This window comes from Leptodactylus fuscus, chromosome 1 (assembly GCF_031893055.1).
Source record: "Leptodactylus fuscus isolate aLepFus1 chromosome 1, aLepFus1.hap2, whole genome shotgun sequence".
Classification (NCBI taxonomy): domain Eukaryota; kingdom Metazoa; phylum Chordata; class Amphibia; order Anura; family Leptodactylidae; genus Leptodactylus; species Leptodactylus fuscus.
In genome coordinates this window covers 82,540,778-82,559,883 of record NC_134265.1, presented here as the reverse complement: position 1 = coordinate 82,559,883, position 19,106 = coordinate 82,540,778, and the positions used below count along the sequence as shown (strand labels likewise).

The 19,106-nt window shown below is 40.2% G+C and overlaps 1 protein-coding gene across 1 annotated transcript in view; it reads left to right on the top strand.

Moving 5' to 3' along the window:
- MARCHF3 (membrane associated ring-CH-type finger 3) overlaps nt 1-18,643 on the top strand; it is a 180,576-nt gene extending 161,933 nt beyond the window's left edge. The window contains exons 4-5 of the mRNA XM_075272502.1: nt 15,734-15,943; nt 18,161-18,643. Of these exons, the coding sequence (XP_075128603.1) occupies nt 15,734-15,943; nt 18,161-18,319 (369 nt within the window). The 3' untranslated portion in view covers nt 18,320-18,643. The remainder of the gene's footprint in view (nt 1-15,733; nt 15,944-18,160) is intronic.
- Nucleotides 18,644-19,106: the final 463 nt, after the last annotated feature.

Sequence of the window (19,106 nt, the reverse complement as noted above, 5' to 3'; positions counted from 1 at the left end):
GTCATCCATCAATCTAGTTAAGGCTACTATGGATGATCCAAAGAAGACAAATCCCCCATGACGTAGAACTTAGATCTTAAAGACTGTATGGCACCACCTAGTGTTCAGGGTGTATAGCAGTGTGAGCTGAGTACTGCTGGACATGCCTGTTCATCTTCTGCATGGTGGTTCTCCGTTCGCTGCAAAGCAGTCACTAGATATTGCTTTCTGATCTGACTGCCAGAAAAGAAGTAAAGAATAGCTGAGAATACATGTTAGGATTGTCATGTCAGTCTTCACCCTGACAGCAGAGAGAAACTGTGCACATGGTCAACCCTTAGTGTCTTCTTTTATTATACTTTGAATGGTTTCTAGGGGAGTGCATCATGTGAATTTCATGCAGAATACATCTTTGCTGCTCTGAATTCCAAATTACCAATCTGCAGGAAATGTAAAAAGGGACTATATAGTCAGCTGCTAGAGGGGGAAGGAAACAGATTCATCCCAGAGACCACTTAACATCACAGCATCACATATTCATGGGATAGCCACTTTAGTGCCCTGATATAGTACATAAGAGAGGAATCTATCTGTCTATCTATCTATGTATTTATCTCGATATCTTATATGTTCTAATTCTTCTTGGCTAAGAAGTTTCTGAATATAAATGATTCTTATATTTTTGATTCAGTATATAATTACCTCCAAGTTGTTGCAGAAAACTTGACACTTTGACATGATTAATGATGCCTCTGTAGATTCCGCATAGGCTTTAATTGCTTTTTCCACTTTCTACCTGCTTATTTAACCAGTTACATTTAGCAGCACATTTGATAGTTCTTGCAGATAAAGGCAAAGTGCCTTGTAACCCTAGCAGCATGACTGATGTCGTCTAATTTATCACAATACGCGGTGATAAATGAGCATTCTATTTATATTTTCATTTCACTCCTGCATATAATACGCAGTAATAGTTTACATTGTGTCTCCAATAAATAATGTATACTTACAGTGCTTCATTTGGTCTTGTATCTAAAAGGTTGGTCTGTACAGCACTGAGCCTGATAAACAATGGCTGCAGCTTTCACCAGCTGATCAGTGGAAGTACTGAAATTTGAACCCCATTGACGTGATATTGACGACCTGTCCTAAGGATAGGTCATTAATATTAAAGCCCTAGAAAAACCCTTAAAGAGATCTGTCACTCCAGGGTGAAGCCTATTAAACCAGCAATACAGTTAAAGGGGTTGTCCCGTCACAAGGATCCTATCTATAATGCTTGTAAATATGAATGTAAGACTTTTCCTAAATACATTGCTTCAGCAAAACTGCTTTGTTTGGCCACTATCTCTCTTTATTCATTTTTTTGTTGCCACAGCCCTGACCTAGCTGCTCCTGAGTCAAGTGATGTGTCTACCTGCTCTCAGGGGGGAGGGAGGAGGGGCTAAGTACACGGGAGCGAGCCTGGAGGGGGGGGGGGGGTAGTTTACCCTTTGGGGGACAGGTGAAGCCAGCAACATCGCTATGTGCCTGCCCTGCATGAAGCAAGCAGCGGCAGAAGCGATGCTGCTATTCCGGGGCGGGAGGTGGGGGGGCGGAGGAGCGGAATAACAGCATCGCTTCTGCCGCTGCTGTCTTCATGCAGGGCAGGCACATAGCGATGTTGCTGGCTTCACCTGTGCCGGCATCTAACTCCCCGGCATCCGCTGTAATAGGCGGATGCTGGGGACTGTTAGACGCCGGCACAGGCACATCGCTATGCTTCTGCCCTGCATGAAGACAGCAGCGGCAGAAGCGATGCTGTTCTGCTCCGGGGTCATATATGCAAAGCCAAGCGGCGAGATGCCGCCGGCCCTGCGTGCAAGCTTATACACCAGTCTAGCCTTCACAATGCTAATACAGACCCGCAGGGTGTTGGGTCTGTATTCGCATTGTGAAGGGTAGACTGGTGTATGAGCGCGCACGCAGGGCCGGCGGCATCTCGCCGCTTGGCTTTGCATATGTGACCCCGCCCACCAATGACGAAACAAAGCCGGAAGACAGAAGATTTTAGAGGAACGAAGACGGGTGAGTATGCAACGTGGGAGTACCCCTTTAAATAGGTCAGCTCACCTGAATGTAACCCACTTCCCCATGAAAATTCATGCCCCATTATTAAGATATTAATTTATTCACAATATGTAAATGAGCAATCTGGAGTACCAAGAGCAGCTCCTTTCCTCCTAACTCTCTGTCCCAAATTGTTCTAATGCTCCCTCCTTCCACTCTCCCTTTGTTGAGTGACAGCACGTTGAAGCTATGCTGAAATCTCACGTTGTTCTGTGTTCTCGCATTCGCACCAGAGTATTAGAGCAATGTGGCGCACAGCAGTTTGGAGCAATGGAGCCGCCCTCTGTGCTCCAGACATTTTGCTCATTGTGAAATAAATTAATATTTTGGCAATGAAGGCATGAATTGTCGGATGGGGGGGGGGGGTGATACATTCAGTTAAGCCTGACCTATCTAATCATATTGCTGTTGTAATATGCTTCATCTTAATGCCAGTCTCCCATTAAAATGTAAATGATGGCAGCTCAACAAACCCTCATTGTTTTCCATCAAGAAAAGGAACAGTTATGTTGGCAACATGCCATCTTTAGTTTCCTTCTCCTAATTGAAATAAAAATAATATAATAAATATGTATTCTTTGCAGTGGCGTAACTAAAGTCTTGTGGGCCCCGATGCAATCTTTTGTCCAGGTTCCCCTACCTCATCCCTACAGCGAATTCTTGTTAGTGATGGTTACGGGTGATAAGGATTTTAATCAATCTTAGTGTGGTTAGGGTGATCTGTGGGTGTCCTTGGTTTATGGGCCAGATGGAAGCTACAAACTCAATACTTATGCCAGTGCTTATGGGCCCCCTAAGACTCCTGGGCCCAGTGCGACTGTACCCAGTGTGTCTACACCCCATCACGTTACACCCCTAATTCTTAGCCAATGTAGGCAAACCTAACCCTTTAAAGACATGTGAAGCAGCAAATAACCCAATACGTGTACACTGGCAAAAAAAAAAAAAAAAAAGAATTACCTGCTTGATAAATGTTCTTCCCATTTTGTTAGTGATTTGGCATAAGTTAGTGGTTGGTGGGATAAAAAGGGATGGTGGATTGCTGCTAAATAAGAAAGGTAAGGAACCAACATAACTTTTGGTGAAATTGATACCATCCAAATGTCATGCCCTTGAGTATTTTCATGGGCACTTTGTGCTTCTCTCTTACTCTAAAAAAGGCTAAAAAAAAAACCTTTTATATTGTTAAGTATTTAATAATTCTTTATTTAAAGGGATTTTCCAGTAGACTTCAATGGGACACTGCTGCAGTACCCATAACTGCTGATATTAAGAGTATAGTAAGTGAGTAGCACAGGGCCCAGCAGGTAATCATGCCAGGGAAACAGCTGATCTGCAGGGGACCCGGCAGTCTAATCACTGCTAATGCAATATTAATGGCCTATCTTATATATAATTTCAACTCTCTTGTAAAAAGCTTGTGTGAGCAAATTGATAAGTACAGTGTGTGTTTAGAAATAATTGCACCAAACCAGCCTGATTAAACACTAATAAAACATCCAAATTTATGTTTTAACCACTTCAGTACCGGGCCAATTTGTGGTCCAGGACAAGACACATTTTAGGTTTATTTTGTATGTGCAGTTTAGAGGGCTGTAACGTTTTTTTCATACGTCTCATTCAACTAATTTTTGCGTCTTTTTTCGGGGACACACAGGGCTTTATTTTTATGTTGTTTTTATTTTCGAATGTGTTTTCACTTTTCTTTTTTTTTTTTTTATTTAATACCACAAAGTACGACTGAAAAACTTTATAAAATAGTTTTCCCTCTCCATTATGATAACTTTTATTTTATATGGTGTCGTCGGGGGTGGGGCTATAACCTTTAATAACGTCATTTTATTGGCGTATTATTTTACTTATTATTTTACTTATTTTTTAATTTTATTTCATTTTTTAAAAACTTTAATAAATTTTTTAATACTTTTTTTTTCAGATGGTGTCCCCATAAGGTCATAAAAGACCTTTGTGCACATCTGATCACTTTTTTTTGTATTGAAGGCTGATTTCAGCAATTTACAGCGATCGAGAAGGCAGGGATGGGAATAAACATTCCCTGTCTTCTCTCTGGGATCTCCAGCTGAAGTTACAGCCAGCTCCCAGTGAAAGCAGCTGCACGATCTTGTGCAGCTGCTGTGTTCTGATTGGACGTACCGATACGTCCTGTCAGAACAAGGCAACAAGGCCTTATATAGTTTATGGACGGTACGGAAGTGGTTAAGGCCAGTGCCCCACGGGATGGAAACGCCATTATTTGCCCACTTCTTGTGAATCCCATGCCCACTTTGCGGTAAAAACTGCAGTGTGGACATGCTGCGACTTCCAAAAACGGCGCGGTTTTGGAAATTGCAGCATGTCAATTATATCTACGGAAACACTGGTGGCTTTCCCATAGTTATAATTGAAACAGTAAGTCCACGGAGGCAAACTCTGCAAACGTTCGGTTTAAAGCGCTGCGGGAAGAACCGCAATGCGTTCCCACTGTGGCTTTTCCTGCAGCGCTTTAGCGCTGTGGATCGTCCTGTGGGGCCTTAGCCTAACAGTGTTTAGTCAAGCAGATTTAGGTTATGGTCACACTAGCTCCAGAATCAACTTCAATTATGGCAATTGGACTAAGTCCCTGGATCAACATCTTATCCCAAAAATCTCAAACTCCTATAACATGATATTCCTATTTTCAAGAACAACATCCAGGCCCCTCTTGAACTGTTACAAACTATCCGCCATTACCACATCCTGTTCCATAGTCTCACCGCTCTTACTGTAAAGAAGCCCTCCTATAGTAAAAGCCTTGGTGTGCTCTCTGTATTGTCCATTCATATATTTGTACGCTGTATTAGGTTGCCCCTAAGCTGTCTTTGGTCCACACTGTACAACTCCAAGTTTGATAACCTGTCTTTATACTCTAATCCAGTCATCTCCTTAATTATTTGGGCAACAATAAAAATGTCTTTGCAAACACATTTAAAATGGCGCTGAACCTATAGAAGTCTCCCAGTATGTGGTACCCCTCAAAGCTGTCCATCTAGGTAAAGGTTACCACTTTTCCAAGTCTTCCCAGGCGTTCTGCGTCCCATTATTTCAGCCCAGCAGATTTAATTAGCCTTTGTGATTGCTTGTTCTGACCCCGTCTTTTATGTGTCCCTGGAAAGGAAGATGCAAAAGGTCTGGACTGTTTGATGCAATTCTCTGCAGTTCTGCGGAGGTGCCGCTGATCTGTGCACATACAATATTGCCTACAGCTGTTTTTCCATGAATTCTGTTACTGGACCTGATTCCGGTCACAACAAAGGAATATCACTTTTCTAGCCTCAGAAACCTCCATGTATGAGCAACAGTTTCCAGACATGTTAAGTGATGACCCTTTATACATTGTTCCTGCTACAGAGACTAAAATGTCAGATTTTTTAAAATTTCATTCTGTTCTATTGCATGAATAACACAGCAAACTGACCAGGATGCAGTTCTGTATTATGACAAGTAACAGGAAGAATGAAACCAATTAGAACGCTAAATATGTAGATGAGTAGGTGATTATATGGCATTGGTGGATCGTAATGGGAAACTTTATGGGTTTTCCCACAAATAACATTTATGACATGCATAATAGTCCAATCCTTAAGGGTTTACCACTAAAATTCTTATTGACGGTACATTTGTAGTCACTCTCCATTAATGTTTTTGATAGATTCAAAAACACTAGACTTGGCCCTTCCTTGTGTTATGCAAATGCAGCCATTTCTACCTTTTCTTCAATTTTTTTTACAGATGTTATATTACAAGTTATTTATCCTTATCCACAGGATAGAGGATACCTTGCTAATTGTTGGGGATCTGACTACTGAGACCCCCACCTATCCTGAGACCAAGGGTTAATTTTTCTCTTCCACTGAGAGTGTAGCTGTAGATGCATTTCCAACCCTGCTCCATCTATAGACTTCAAACTAGCATTTTCTCACAAAAAAAAGCCCAAAAATTAGAAAATACCACAAAATATTATATGTGAAACTAACCATACTGTATTGAAGAAGGAGGGTGGGAGATTACATTTGAAATAGCAAAATAAACAAGCCCTCCTTACCTTCTATCAACAAGATCAATGCTTACAATCTGAATATATATAAACATATACTTACAATGGCCCTAAAATATTGAAACATCCGTTATAATAAAATAACTAGGAGAGAGTAACATGGTATAATATGGGAAAGCATTTGTGGGGTCACTAGTATCCAAATACAAATCAAAACCTAAATGTTGATATAGACCCCAATATACAATCTATCACATTTATGTACAAGATTCAGTGTAAAATATGGCACGTCCATAGACTATAAGGAACAGTAAACCACCTATAATAACTGGGATCACAAATATGGCATCTGCCCAATTGCATTTTTTGGCTAGATAACTTTCCCATGGGGGTGTACTGCAAAAGGAATACTGGAATGTGTTATTAAGATGTAAGTAAACAAATAACCCTCCTTCAAGAGCCCAAAGATCAGTGCGCACAGTCTGAATTTTAATATTTTACATTAGAAACAATAAGCAAATCTAGAGGTCTGCAATGTTAGTCTTATTTGTATATTGCCTAAGGATCCCTTTAAAAGAACACTGAATATGCAAATAAGAAAACTAAAAGAATTTTCTCTAGTCTATTTTCCAGTGTGCAAGACTGTGAGCCAAACCTTCTTGTAGATATCTAGCAAGTAAACACCAGTCCTCATTATCTCCTCCGTTATAAAATGCGTGGTTAGACTGTCAGAAAGGGAGAAGCTTTCTGAAATGGGAGAGGGATCAGTGTTGCTTAAAAAATAAAGTACACTCACTGCCCCAAAAAATGGCACTCCCCAAAGCTGTCCCAGTTGATCCCTTCATTGGTGATAAATCTGCTGACGGAGAAGGCTAAGGAAGTGTTAAAATCCAAGGGATACATTTCTGGAAAACCCTTACTGCGTGGGGTGAGCATTATACTGCTGGACCTGGCACGAGAAGCAGCAGATGTGTCCCCAGGATGTCACTGAGAGTTCCTTGTATTACTCGGGGTGACTGTCATATGCGATGGCTTCTTAGGTCATCACACCAGCCGTTGGGGCAGTATGTCACTCCACAGCTAAGGTAGGGTTTAAGCGCGGTATGAAAGATTGCGGAGATTGTGATACATAGTGTCAAAGTGTTTAAAGTATCACAGAGCAGGCTCACAACATAAGGTTTTATTTAGCTTCATTTGTCTTGCTTAATATCTCATACAAATAGCAGAACCCTATGTCAGTTTGCACCCTATCACCGACAGGTGTTCCCATATTTTTCTCTGTTGCGGCTCTGATCACTAAAAGTGATTCATATTATCTCATAGATCATGTATTTGCATTTCACTTGTATTTTATTGCACAGTATCTCATTTATGTTAATCCGGTTAGGATAGTTTTCCATTGGTCAGGTCCAAACATTTTAGTCCCATAAACGGAAGATTGATTATATGACACCAGTGTGGCTATGGTTAATTTAGCTGTGATTGCCCATTACACTAGTAGGAGCAAATGAGTAAACTGAAGCTTCTGCAAAATTAGTAACATGGTCCCCCAATTACCATGTGACACTTATAGTACTAGTGCCTTCTTATATGACAGAGGTGCCTTTGGACACCCATAAGCACCAGGATCTGGAAGTATCTGCTGCTCTGCACCTGCCACACCTATGCTCCTGAATGGGAGCTATTAATATAGGCTAGTATTCCTACTTGAAATAAGCACAGTCCTTATCAGCATGTAAATAATTGAATAAAGCAGTTCCCTAGTTTTATTAGAAAGATGAGATTTACAAGATAATTTATTATAGTACATTAGATAGTATATTAGATAGCAATTGCTGCAAGAGGTGATGCATTGCCTTCATCTAGAGCTCTGTATTATATAGTGTGCTGCATTATTACCAGCTACAGTAAGTAAAACCCTTAACATGCTCAGTAATGAAAGGGAGATGAATTCTGATGCTCCTGATATATGGGAAACATGCAGACAGGCCGGAGATAATAACATACAGCATATCTGTCACCTCTGTATTTATGGCACTATCTATTCAATAATCACAGACACAAGGGTACAGATCCACGGCTAGCCAAGGACATGCATTAGCATTTCTTCTCACACTGAACATGTATCTAAGGCTGGAAAGTCAGTAATATATTCTGGGGTATGTTCATTAGATTAGGGGTAAATGTGTTCTACTATGGATTAGCTACAATGCAGTCTATTGTTCCCTGTAAGCAGCCAAGTCAGGGAAGAGCATTTCTGTATGTTCTGGAATTACTGACCGGAAGCATAGTAAAAGAGGAGAAATCTTCTTTATCTCACAAATATGGCTGGATCATTTGGATAACAGCTACTGTAACTCCTGACCGCCAATAACATGCATGCTCAGCTTAGTCTAGTGATAAGAGGGCCATAAACTGGTGTCAGACACCCCCCAGCCTCTTTCTTCTTTAGGCTGAGGCACCACATTGAAAAAACACAGCTTTTTTGTTGCGGTTTTTTGAGCCAAAGCCAAGCATGCCTACAGATGGAATGGGAACCATATAGGAAGTTCTTATACGTCTCCCTTCTTCTCAACCCACTCTTGGCTTTGGCTCAAAAAAACGCAACAAAATTTGCAGCAAATAAAAAGCTGCATTCCCGCATCGTGGGGCTTTAGCCTTAAGAACAACCTATCAAATTTCCTGCCATATTTGTCTGTAAAATTTTGTCACCAAAATCTATTCCAAATGTGTATGTGGAATTTCTTGCTAATAGAAATAGATGAAATGTGCCCTGAAATTTCACACAAACGATTGACATGATGTTGATATTAAAATCTGCACCATATGCCCATTTACATGCAAAAAAAAAAAAAATGAATTGTGTACATGAGACTAAAAAAAAATGTCATTGGCCCACATATATTATACTAAGTACTCCAGTTTTGTGCTGTAGTAGTGTCAAAGTTGTGGCGCACGGCTGTTTTGCACCAAAATAATGCACCATTTTATCAGTGCTTTTTTGAGAAAAGAAGGTGGAATGGGGCCAGGACTAAGGGAGACTGGAGACCTCAACCCAATATATTTACTGTAAATCATACCAGGAAGCTAGTGAGTTGTACCTGGAATATAGACAAGTCCATGACTAGTGTAGATTCCGTTACACGGGACGTCTCGTGGTGCAGCAGAATTATTATACCTGACAAGTACTAGTTAACCTGTTGTTGACCATGTGTTTGTGCACCTTTACCTGCATTATATATATAGAAATGACGTTCTATCAATATATTGTCATTGTTGACGTTTTCAGCATATCATCATATGTAATATATGAGACCTGTCGTTGTAGACGCTACAGAGAACAATATGGTTCGCGTCGACTTCAAAGACATATAGCCTTCCAGAACTGTAAAATATCTGGTATGCCAGCATAATATACACCTCTGTAAAGCAGTTACGTTTGTACGTGAAGAATAAGCATCCAGGGATTTACGGTGTGATTTTTGCATGGATATAATTCTGATTTAGGAATATCTTTGGCCTTTTGTACACAGTGTGCTTTATGCTTTCTCATTTCATGAGTCGCCTACCTCCCAGAACAGCGAGGCTTTAAGGGATTCCTGCTTTTAATTTCAGTGCTTTTCTCTTAATTAAAGAATTCCAATTTGGGAGATGGTAATGGCTTTACTTACGGTTATGGCTCTAATGAGCTTCTTTACTGTTATAATTAGAAATGAATTTTTGTACTTTGCTTCTGTCCAAGTGTCATATAATTGTGCATCGGCGCCGCGTTGAATTTGCGCAGCTACTTTAATACATTGCTATATATACTGTTTGCCCATGTTTGTGTGACATTTTAATTGGTGAATTAACTTTTACACTTCTCATTATTTTGTCATGTGTAGCAGTTACAAGCCTGCAGATGATTTTACATCAGCAAACAATGTAGGACCGTGCAATTTGTGATATATGGGTTTTATGGGTCCATTCTGACGATTTTCATCTAAACACGGCACTTAGGCATTTATGATCTCATGGTAAAATATTAATGAGAATGGCCGGACACAAGTGACAAGCGTGGAGCTCCAAAGACATTACAATGTCACATCTTAATTATGAAAATATTGATGGAGCGGCCCTGCAGCAGCACTTGGGTTATTGTATACAGGACGCTCATGGCGACGACAATGTGATTGCAGAGATTATTGGATATCATGAGAGGTTAAGCTGGCATTATGTTCACTAGGTAGAAATAATTATTAACATTCAATGTCAAGAGAACAATCTCTGTAAGAGCAGTAGTGGTCCATTGTGCAGCGCAAACCTTTTCCATGGACGTTTGAGCTGTGTAGTTTCTTCTTTAATCTGCATTTCTGCACCAAATAGAGCTGTCAAGAGGGAGATCCTGGACTGCAGCAGACAACCCAGGACCATCCACCTGTACATAGTATAATTCTGCTGAGAACAACCGAAATGATTGCCCAGGAATGGTGGAGACTAGAGAAAAAAAATCTATGTACGCATAAATCAGTGGAGCAGCAGCAATTGAAGGATACAGAGAGTTAAAGGGGTTGTCCACTTTTAGACCAATATTGAGAGACAAATGTTATGGTTTGTATAATAAAAAGTTGTACAATTTTCTAGTATTCTTTCTATATCAATTCCTCACGGTTTTCTAGGTCTCTTCTTGCTGTCATTCATTCTGTTATCTCTAGTGGATGAAACTCTGACCATGGTCATGTGATTTACGGCCCATGGTCATGTGATGAGCACACAGGTGCCGCTCATTATAGTCACAGCACAGTAATCAGACACTGCTAACGAGCAGTGCACCTGTAACCATGGACCGTATATCACATGACCATGGTCAGACTTTTATCCACTAGAAACAACCGAATGAATGACAGCAAGCAGAGATCTAGAAAACGGTGAGGAATTGATACAGAAATTATATTGGAAAATTGTACAACTTTTTATTATATAAACCATAACATTTTTTTCTCAATATTGGTCTGAAAGTGGCCAACCTTTAATATTCACTATTTACATTGCACAGAATCTGTTTCATAGTGACCGTGCAATGTTCTTACATCCTGTACTAATATCACGCCTGCTATAAAACAGAACAGTGTGATAGTGAGGGGCCCCAGACAGTATTATAAGCTCCACAGTGGCCCCTGCTTCAGTATTATATGCTGCACAGTAGGCCCACCACACAGTATTATATTCTCCACAGTAGCCCCCCACAGTGTTATATGCTCCACTGTAGGCCCTCACAGGATTGTATACACCACAGTGGCACCCACACACAGTATTATATGCTTATCTATACGCCCCCCCAGTATTATATGCTCCTCAGTACCCCCACACACAGTATTATATGCTCCTTAGTATGCCCCTCCAGTATTATATGCTCCTCAGTACGCCCCCTCCCACACACTATAATATATGCTCCTCAATACACATCTTCCCCGTGTTATGTGCTCCCCAGTATGCACCCCTTAGTATTATATGCTCTTTAGTACGCCCCCCCCCAGTATTATATACTCCTCAGTACATATCACCCCAGTATTGTATGCTCCTCAGTACTCCTCCCCCCAGTATTATATGCTCTTCAGTATGACTGACACACACATTCACACACTCTTATACTTACCCATGAAGAGCCGCTGGCATCTACCTCCTTTTGACTGCGGGCGCTGATGACTCACGTCATCGCACCTGTGTCGGGGCAGAGGTCAAACTCTGCATTCAGTGTAGGCCGCGGTCACGAGATCTGCGGCCTACACTGACAGCGTTCATCTGTATGTGCATTTGCACATACAACTGAAGGCAGAGATCGCTCATCAACAGAGAATCCTGTACCAGATTCCCCATTAGTGAGCGATCCGGGCGACCGCACTCGTGCCAGCATAGAAGGCTCTGCGTGCCCTCTCTGGCACTCGTGCCATAGGTTTGCCAGCATTATACTAGGAGATTCTCCCCAAGTATACCTTCATCTAAGGGCTTTTAATGTGATGAGGACAGAGCCTTACCTGCATTTATTCTACAATCATTGGACTATTCTTACTGGCAGGAAGACTTGGTTTAGCTAAAACAAAATTACCTGTTTATCAGACATGTCAGACGCAATATATGCGAGTACCAAAAACTAGCGGCATTGCCAGTGCATTGCCCCTTCTCCCGACTTCTGCCATAATGGTATGGAAGATGTTGAGACTTGATACACTATATGAAAAATGTGAAGTAATAAAATAACATCATCCCTATTCCCCAGATCACAAATAAACCCCAAAACTAAACACATTAGGTATCTTCACATGTGAAAATGCCTGAACTATAAACCTATATCAATATTTTTTCCATATAGTGAATACCTTAATTAGTAAAAAAAAAAAAATCTAAATGGCAACACTGTTATTTTTTCAGGTTTGGATTTTTGTTTTTAAAACGCGAGAAAGTTATAAAAATTTGTTATCGCTGTGAATATACCAACCCGCAGAATATAGATAACATAAAAACAAATGCCATAAGAAAACAGCACATGTACAGAAGGTTTTCCCAGCCTTCCAGTACACCGTACAGAATATTAAATGGTGTCATTGGGAAGTGACTTTGATCTGTGAATGAAAACATAAAAAAGCTATGGCTTTTGTAAAGTTGGGAGTAAAAAACGAAAATAAAAAATTGCTGCTTGCTGAAGGAGTGAATTTCCAATGAAATCATCACTATCTGCTTAAAATGTGCACTAAAATCTGATCATTCAGGACATCAGTGTCCCGGATTATTGCTATGTATGGTGGACATTTACTAGATATCTACCGCTGTTCAAAACCTATAAAACCACATCACATATAAAGTCTGAGTGTCATATAGTTCTCAGATACATTTCAGGTTTTCAATGTAGCAGCTTTACTTGTCAATATCACTTGCGAAGGTATTCAGTCTGCGTTAAATGTGATAAAATAGAGAGTAATGTGCTTGTAAAGGCAAAGAGACAACATAAATATCAGCCATCAGCGGAAATATCTGTATCTGCGTTTAATAGCACTGCGCAGATATATCAATGGTAACAGTGACATCTGGTGGCCGTTATATATACTTACAGCTCTACAAGAATTGGCAAAAAAAGACCGTACATAATGCATAGTAGATAGAATTTTCTTTATCTGGGACAAATATTCAGTTTACTGCTTTTTAATATAAAAAGATATAATTGTATCAGATCTTTCACTCTGGAAAACCCAGCATATCTATACTTTATATGGACAAACTTCATTGACTTCAGTAGTAATGGAGAACTGGGTGTCTAAAGACTTGAATTTACAGCACCATAGACCTTCATGGTTCTGCTGGTTCTGTTCATTAGACATCTGGGTGGGACAAGATTTGTAGCAGTAATATGAGCCATATAATATGGCCACATTACATCCATCTGAATTAGCCCTTACTGCTGAATTGCCCACCAGACTACAGCTCTGAGCCTATACAATCAGTTTATAGTCAGTGGGCCCCCCTAAAAAAAAGATTGTCCAAAATGCATGACATGGACATAGGAGCTGTGTCTGCTCTATCCTCAGCAGGCGACAGCTTTGTGTTATAGGTAACACTGCTACAATGGCCGGGATGATGCTATCATTAATGGGCTAAAGATTTTTTTTTATTTTTTTTTTATTTCATACACATGAAAGATTTGATATAAGAGAATTGACTTTTTATATTAGTCACCTGTTAGATAAGTAGAGAGAGAATAGATTTCAGCCAGGATATGGGGCATGCAGAATTCTTACTGAACACATGATGGCCAACATGTGACATAGCGAGGAATATCAGTGTATAGAGACAGAACTAGATCTGTGAGCTGCAGACTGATGCAGGGATCAGGGAGCTCATGTTACCCATGTTATGTAAGGTAGTCAATGAGAACGCTTGTATCACTCATGCTGTACGTCAAATCATTTTGCTCCAGTGAATTTGTTCTTGTACGTTTCGTGTCACATATAGGTGTCTACACATTATTTCTTATACACTTCCCGAACAATGATTTGTAAGTCCCTTCAATGTGCGCTTATACGTCAAATCTGAAGTTACTGGCCACTTGTCTGAAGAATGTCGATGTCTCAATGACAGTAGTGCTATGCCTTGGCAGTTCAGTATTGTCATAGAAACATTGGGGGTGACTTCTAACAATTGTACAGCCATGTCTAGATTTGGTTGTTAGTGACCCTCTTCTTATACTTTGACATATGATACAAATCATCCAAGAAAATACACCTGGTCAGCAGACCTTGCATAAAGTGGCAATCGTTTCCTGAAAGGGTTAAATCAGAACTAGACTTTCAGACAACTTATGATTTACTGGCAGTATTTATGTCTAGTGTTGAGCGAATCGTATTCGTGGAATACCTCTCCGGCATAGGAATGCGTGTAATTGGCCGAATACCGAGGGGTTAAACGCTTCAAAGATTCAATGCGTTTAACCCCTTGGTGTTCAGCCAATTACACACATTCCTATGCTGGCGAGGTATTTGACGAATACTATTCGCTCAACACTATTTATATCATTAATACATTTTATTGTATAATTTATTAACAAATTTTTGATCCTTTCTGTGAAATCCTGCATTTTTTCACTCTTCCTCTGTTTGTATATTCAGAGCTGAAGAAAGAATATTTCTGGCACTCAATGGGAATTTTTCATATATTTATTTTAAGCATCCAGAGTTATACAAGTAGACTTTTTGGTCAATTTAGACCTTCCTCAGTACAACGGATGCAGTATATTCAGAGCTGTTTCTGCCTCTCACTGAATGTTACTGCGTACAGGGATATGGACTTTATCTGGTTAGACAACCCCTTTATGTGTGTATTATGTTAGACAAAGACATTATTTACTATACTTAGTTATACTAAGGCCTAGTTCACATCTGCACGTAGGTTTCCATTCGGGAAGTCCACTTGGAGACCCCACAACGGAAACCTAATCCACATAAAAAGGCTTAGGAAACTCGTGAACCCCATAGACTATAATGGGGTCCGTGTGGTTTCGGCTCAGTTTGCGCAAGAAAAATGTGGAGAGAAAAGTGCTGCTTGCAGGGGAATGGAATGGCCTGAACGCAGACGTGAACCGGGCCTAAGAATAAGTAAGAGTAGTTCTAATACATCGTAGTAGAATGTTACCAAGTAGTGATGAAATGTCTCCAAGTATATTTACTGGAATTGTAGCACTAAATTCCTATAAACTGTTATCCACATGCCTTAAAATAGAAGACTTTCCAGATTACCAGAATTAAAAGGACACTTGAAGAGGATTTACAGCACATAAAGTATAGCAAAAATAATCAAAATTATTAACATTTTGTAGAAATGATTTTATATAGTGATATTTGTGCTTCTGGTGCACATGGGATATTTGCAGTGTGTCTGTGTTTCTTTCTTTTTTAGTTGCTATGATTCCTAGTATTTCTCTATCTGCCATGAGCTTGTATGTGTTTCTCTCTTGTTATATACTACTGTACCATCTATGAAACTGTATCACTGAAATTTCCCCATTGTGGGACTATTAAAGGATTATCTTATCTTATCTTATCTTATCTTTGCTTACTTAGCCTTTGTGTTTCTTTCCTTATACAGTGGTTACGGAACCCTGGCCCCCAACATGAGAAGAGGACACTGTTTGGAGACATGGTGTGCTTCTTATTCATAACACCACTTGCCACCATCTCAGGATGGTTGTGTCTTCGAGGAGCGGTGGATCACCTGCACTTCAGTAGCCGACTAGAAGCAGTTGGACTTATTGCACTCACTGTTGCACTCTTTACAATTTACCTCTTTTGGACACTTGTAAGTATTTTCGGAATTTCAGATAAGTATTTGTTAGCTCAGGATGGTAGAAATATAGGTGACAAGTATTTCTGATTATTATTATTATTATGCTTATTGCTAGTTTCTGTATGGGTCTGAGTGTCATATTGGATGTGAAATATCAACCCATCTTTGCCCTACTTAAGCCTATGGACACCTTTGGGGGCTTTTTAAAAATATTTTTGGCTTTGTCTTCTGCATCTAATATATTTCAGTGTGAAATCCATAGGGTGAACGCTCTTAGGGGGCATTCACACGGAGGAAGTTGGCGCTGATTCTGGCATGATAACTCGCTGCAGAATCAGCGCTGAAGAAAAGACTCCCATTGACTTCAATGGGTTCCATTTTCCGCGCGGAACCCTTTGAAATCAATGGGAAGCTTTTTGTCCTATTGATTCCAATGGGTTCCGCGCGGAAAACAGAACCCATTAAATTCAATGGAGTCTTTTTTTCAGTGCTGATTCTGCCGCGAGTTATTGTGCCAGAATCAGCGCCAACTTCTTTGGTGTGAATGCCCCCTTATGGTTTGATCTATAGCTCTTCTCTCTGCTTATAAACCTGACCTGCCTTTTGTTTTACGTTTATTGTATTTGGTTGTAAAAGTGTCAGCTTAGATTTGTGTTCAAGAGATCAAAAGACAAATGGATGAAAATATTTAATGAAACTCAATTGCGATATTATTTTAGGCAAAAATATGTGCATTCCAGTTAAAATAAAATATTCTTATAAGTGTCCATAGGCTGCAACTGAATATGGGATGATCGATAACAAAGTGTAAAACCAAATTGAACTGTAGATGTACCTGGTGGTCTGTGACAGTATGCTGTAGTCAGACAGGATGGAAATATGTGTAACACTTACAGATGGCCGACAGGTGGGGAGTGGGAGTATGCACTAAACCAACAAACCTTCAGGACATTTATTGGCGTCTTTACTTTTTAGTAATCTGACACATCCCTTTTCTGGGCCCTCTGGGAATTGTAGTCCAGGCAGCATTTGTTAACAATGAAGCCTCCACCAAACTGAACGAAATTTCCCAGAGGGCCAGTGAAATATCTGTGCAGGATATTACGTCCTTGTATATGTGCAGGCAGCAGGAGTGCGAGACACAATTCACTAGTGAAAGGCAGATTAATAAGCAAAATACCACAGAACAAGACGCAGAACATAAGGCTCGGGTTCATATCTGCTTGTGGACCTCGAACGGAAACCGAATCCGCATTAAAAAAAAAAGTGGTTACCTTGAGAAGCCCATGGATCCCATAGACTATAATCGGGTCCATTTGGTTTCCACATGAAAAATGTGGAGAGAAAAGTAATGCTTGCAGTGCTTTTCTCTCTGCATTTTTCCTTTGCGAGAGGCGAACGGAATGACCCAAACGCAGATGTGAACCGAGCCTAACAGGAAGAATACAGGTGTTGTATAGCTTTCATTTAAAGTAAACGCCGTTGGTGATTTCTGCTTCCCTGTCTGATAGAGAGTAAGAAACTTTATAGGATGTAGAGCAGGAATTGTGAGTAAAATGTAGAGTAAATCCTGCCAGGACTCCTGAATAACAGTGAGAGTCCTGATTACTCCGCCCCTACTTGGTGACAGTCTATATACACAGACGGCTGACAGTCACTGTGTGGCGGCAGGGCATGCAGAACTCTTAGGGCAAGTTCTCACTGGGGTTTTTTGGTCTGGAATCTGAGGCGGAAAACAGGTAGCCACGACTGAATTTTGATGCACTGCACCACCATCCAGTCGCACACTCCACTCCGATTTAGGCCCAATGAATGGGTCGAGGAGGGAGTGTTTTCAGGCCGAATTGCGAGGCGAATTGGCCTGAAGAATGAGCACCTCGCTTCTTTTTCCGGGAGCCGAAACAAACGGCTCCCGGAAAAAAGACCTGACCGGCTCCCATTGATTTCAATGGCAGCCATCTTTTTGGTCAGGATTTTGAGGTGGATACAGCCTCAAAATCCTGACCAAAAAACCCTGTGTGAACTTACCCTTACTCCCTTAGGATTTTACTCCCTCTGTCATATGCTAGTCTTAGAAAGGACAGCATAAACCTCCTGACAGATTCATGTGTATTCCCCTTAATGGGCAATGCTGGTGCATTTATAATTAAAACCCATAATAAATAACCTTGGTTGTAATGAGCAATTTTTGGTCATTTTCACAGCGACTTTTCTTTCTTTCCCCTCCAGGTGTCATTTAGATACCACTGTAGATTATACAATGAATGGCGTCGGACCAATCAGAGGGTTATTCTGGTGATCCCTAAGTCGATCAATTTACCTTCCAATCAACAGTCATTGCTTGGACTGCACTCTCTCAAACGAAATTCTAAAGAGACTATAGTGTGACGAGAGATGGCCCCGGACTTGTCTTGCACTGTAGCACTATCTCTCTCTACTATCACGTGGACTTCATTCAGAGACTGTTAACCCCTTACTTGGATATGTAACCCTCATTTCCTGGAACAACACAACCAGTATTGATTTAAGTGATGAATGCTGCAATGATGTATTTGCTAACTTGCCAAACCTGTTCATATAGCCGGTGGCATCTTACATACACTTCTGTAATACAGCAGCCTTTAACGTTTCGTTTTGTTATCTTATGACATTAAAGGTAAAAGTACATTTTTGTACTCCATAATCCTTTTTTCTTAGTAATATGATTTTGCCTTGCACAAGCCTTTCTACAGCTTTTACTAAAAAAAAAGTATGTGTGTACGTACATATATATATATATATTTATATATATGTATATAGACAAGTGCTGAAAGATAAAGTAAGATATTTGGAGTTCTGTATAAGCCAGTATGTTAAGTGTGATGGAATTGCCTTTACAATGTACTGTTACTTGCTCACACCTGAGGTTTGTGACTACGCATCGCAGTCACCTTCCATCTTACACATCGCTATATTAAAGTTACATGTACATTTGACTGTTGTTTAATTCAATGTATTCCTATGGACTGCAAACGTCATAAAAATTTGTGTGTAGCTCCAGAAAAACATTCACGCTATTTATGTAAAAAAAAAAAAAAAGCATTACTGTGTTTCATTAATATTGATCATGTGTTGCTTAGGCTGCATTCACACTTGAATTCTTTTAGGGGGATTTTTTTTTTAATACAACCAAACC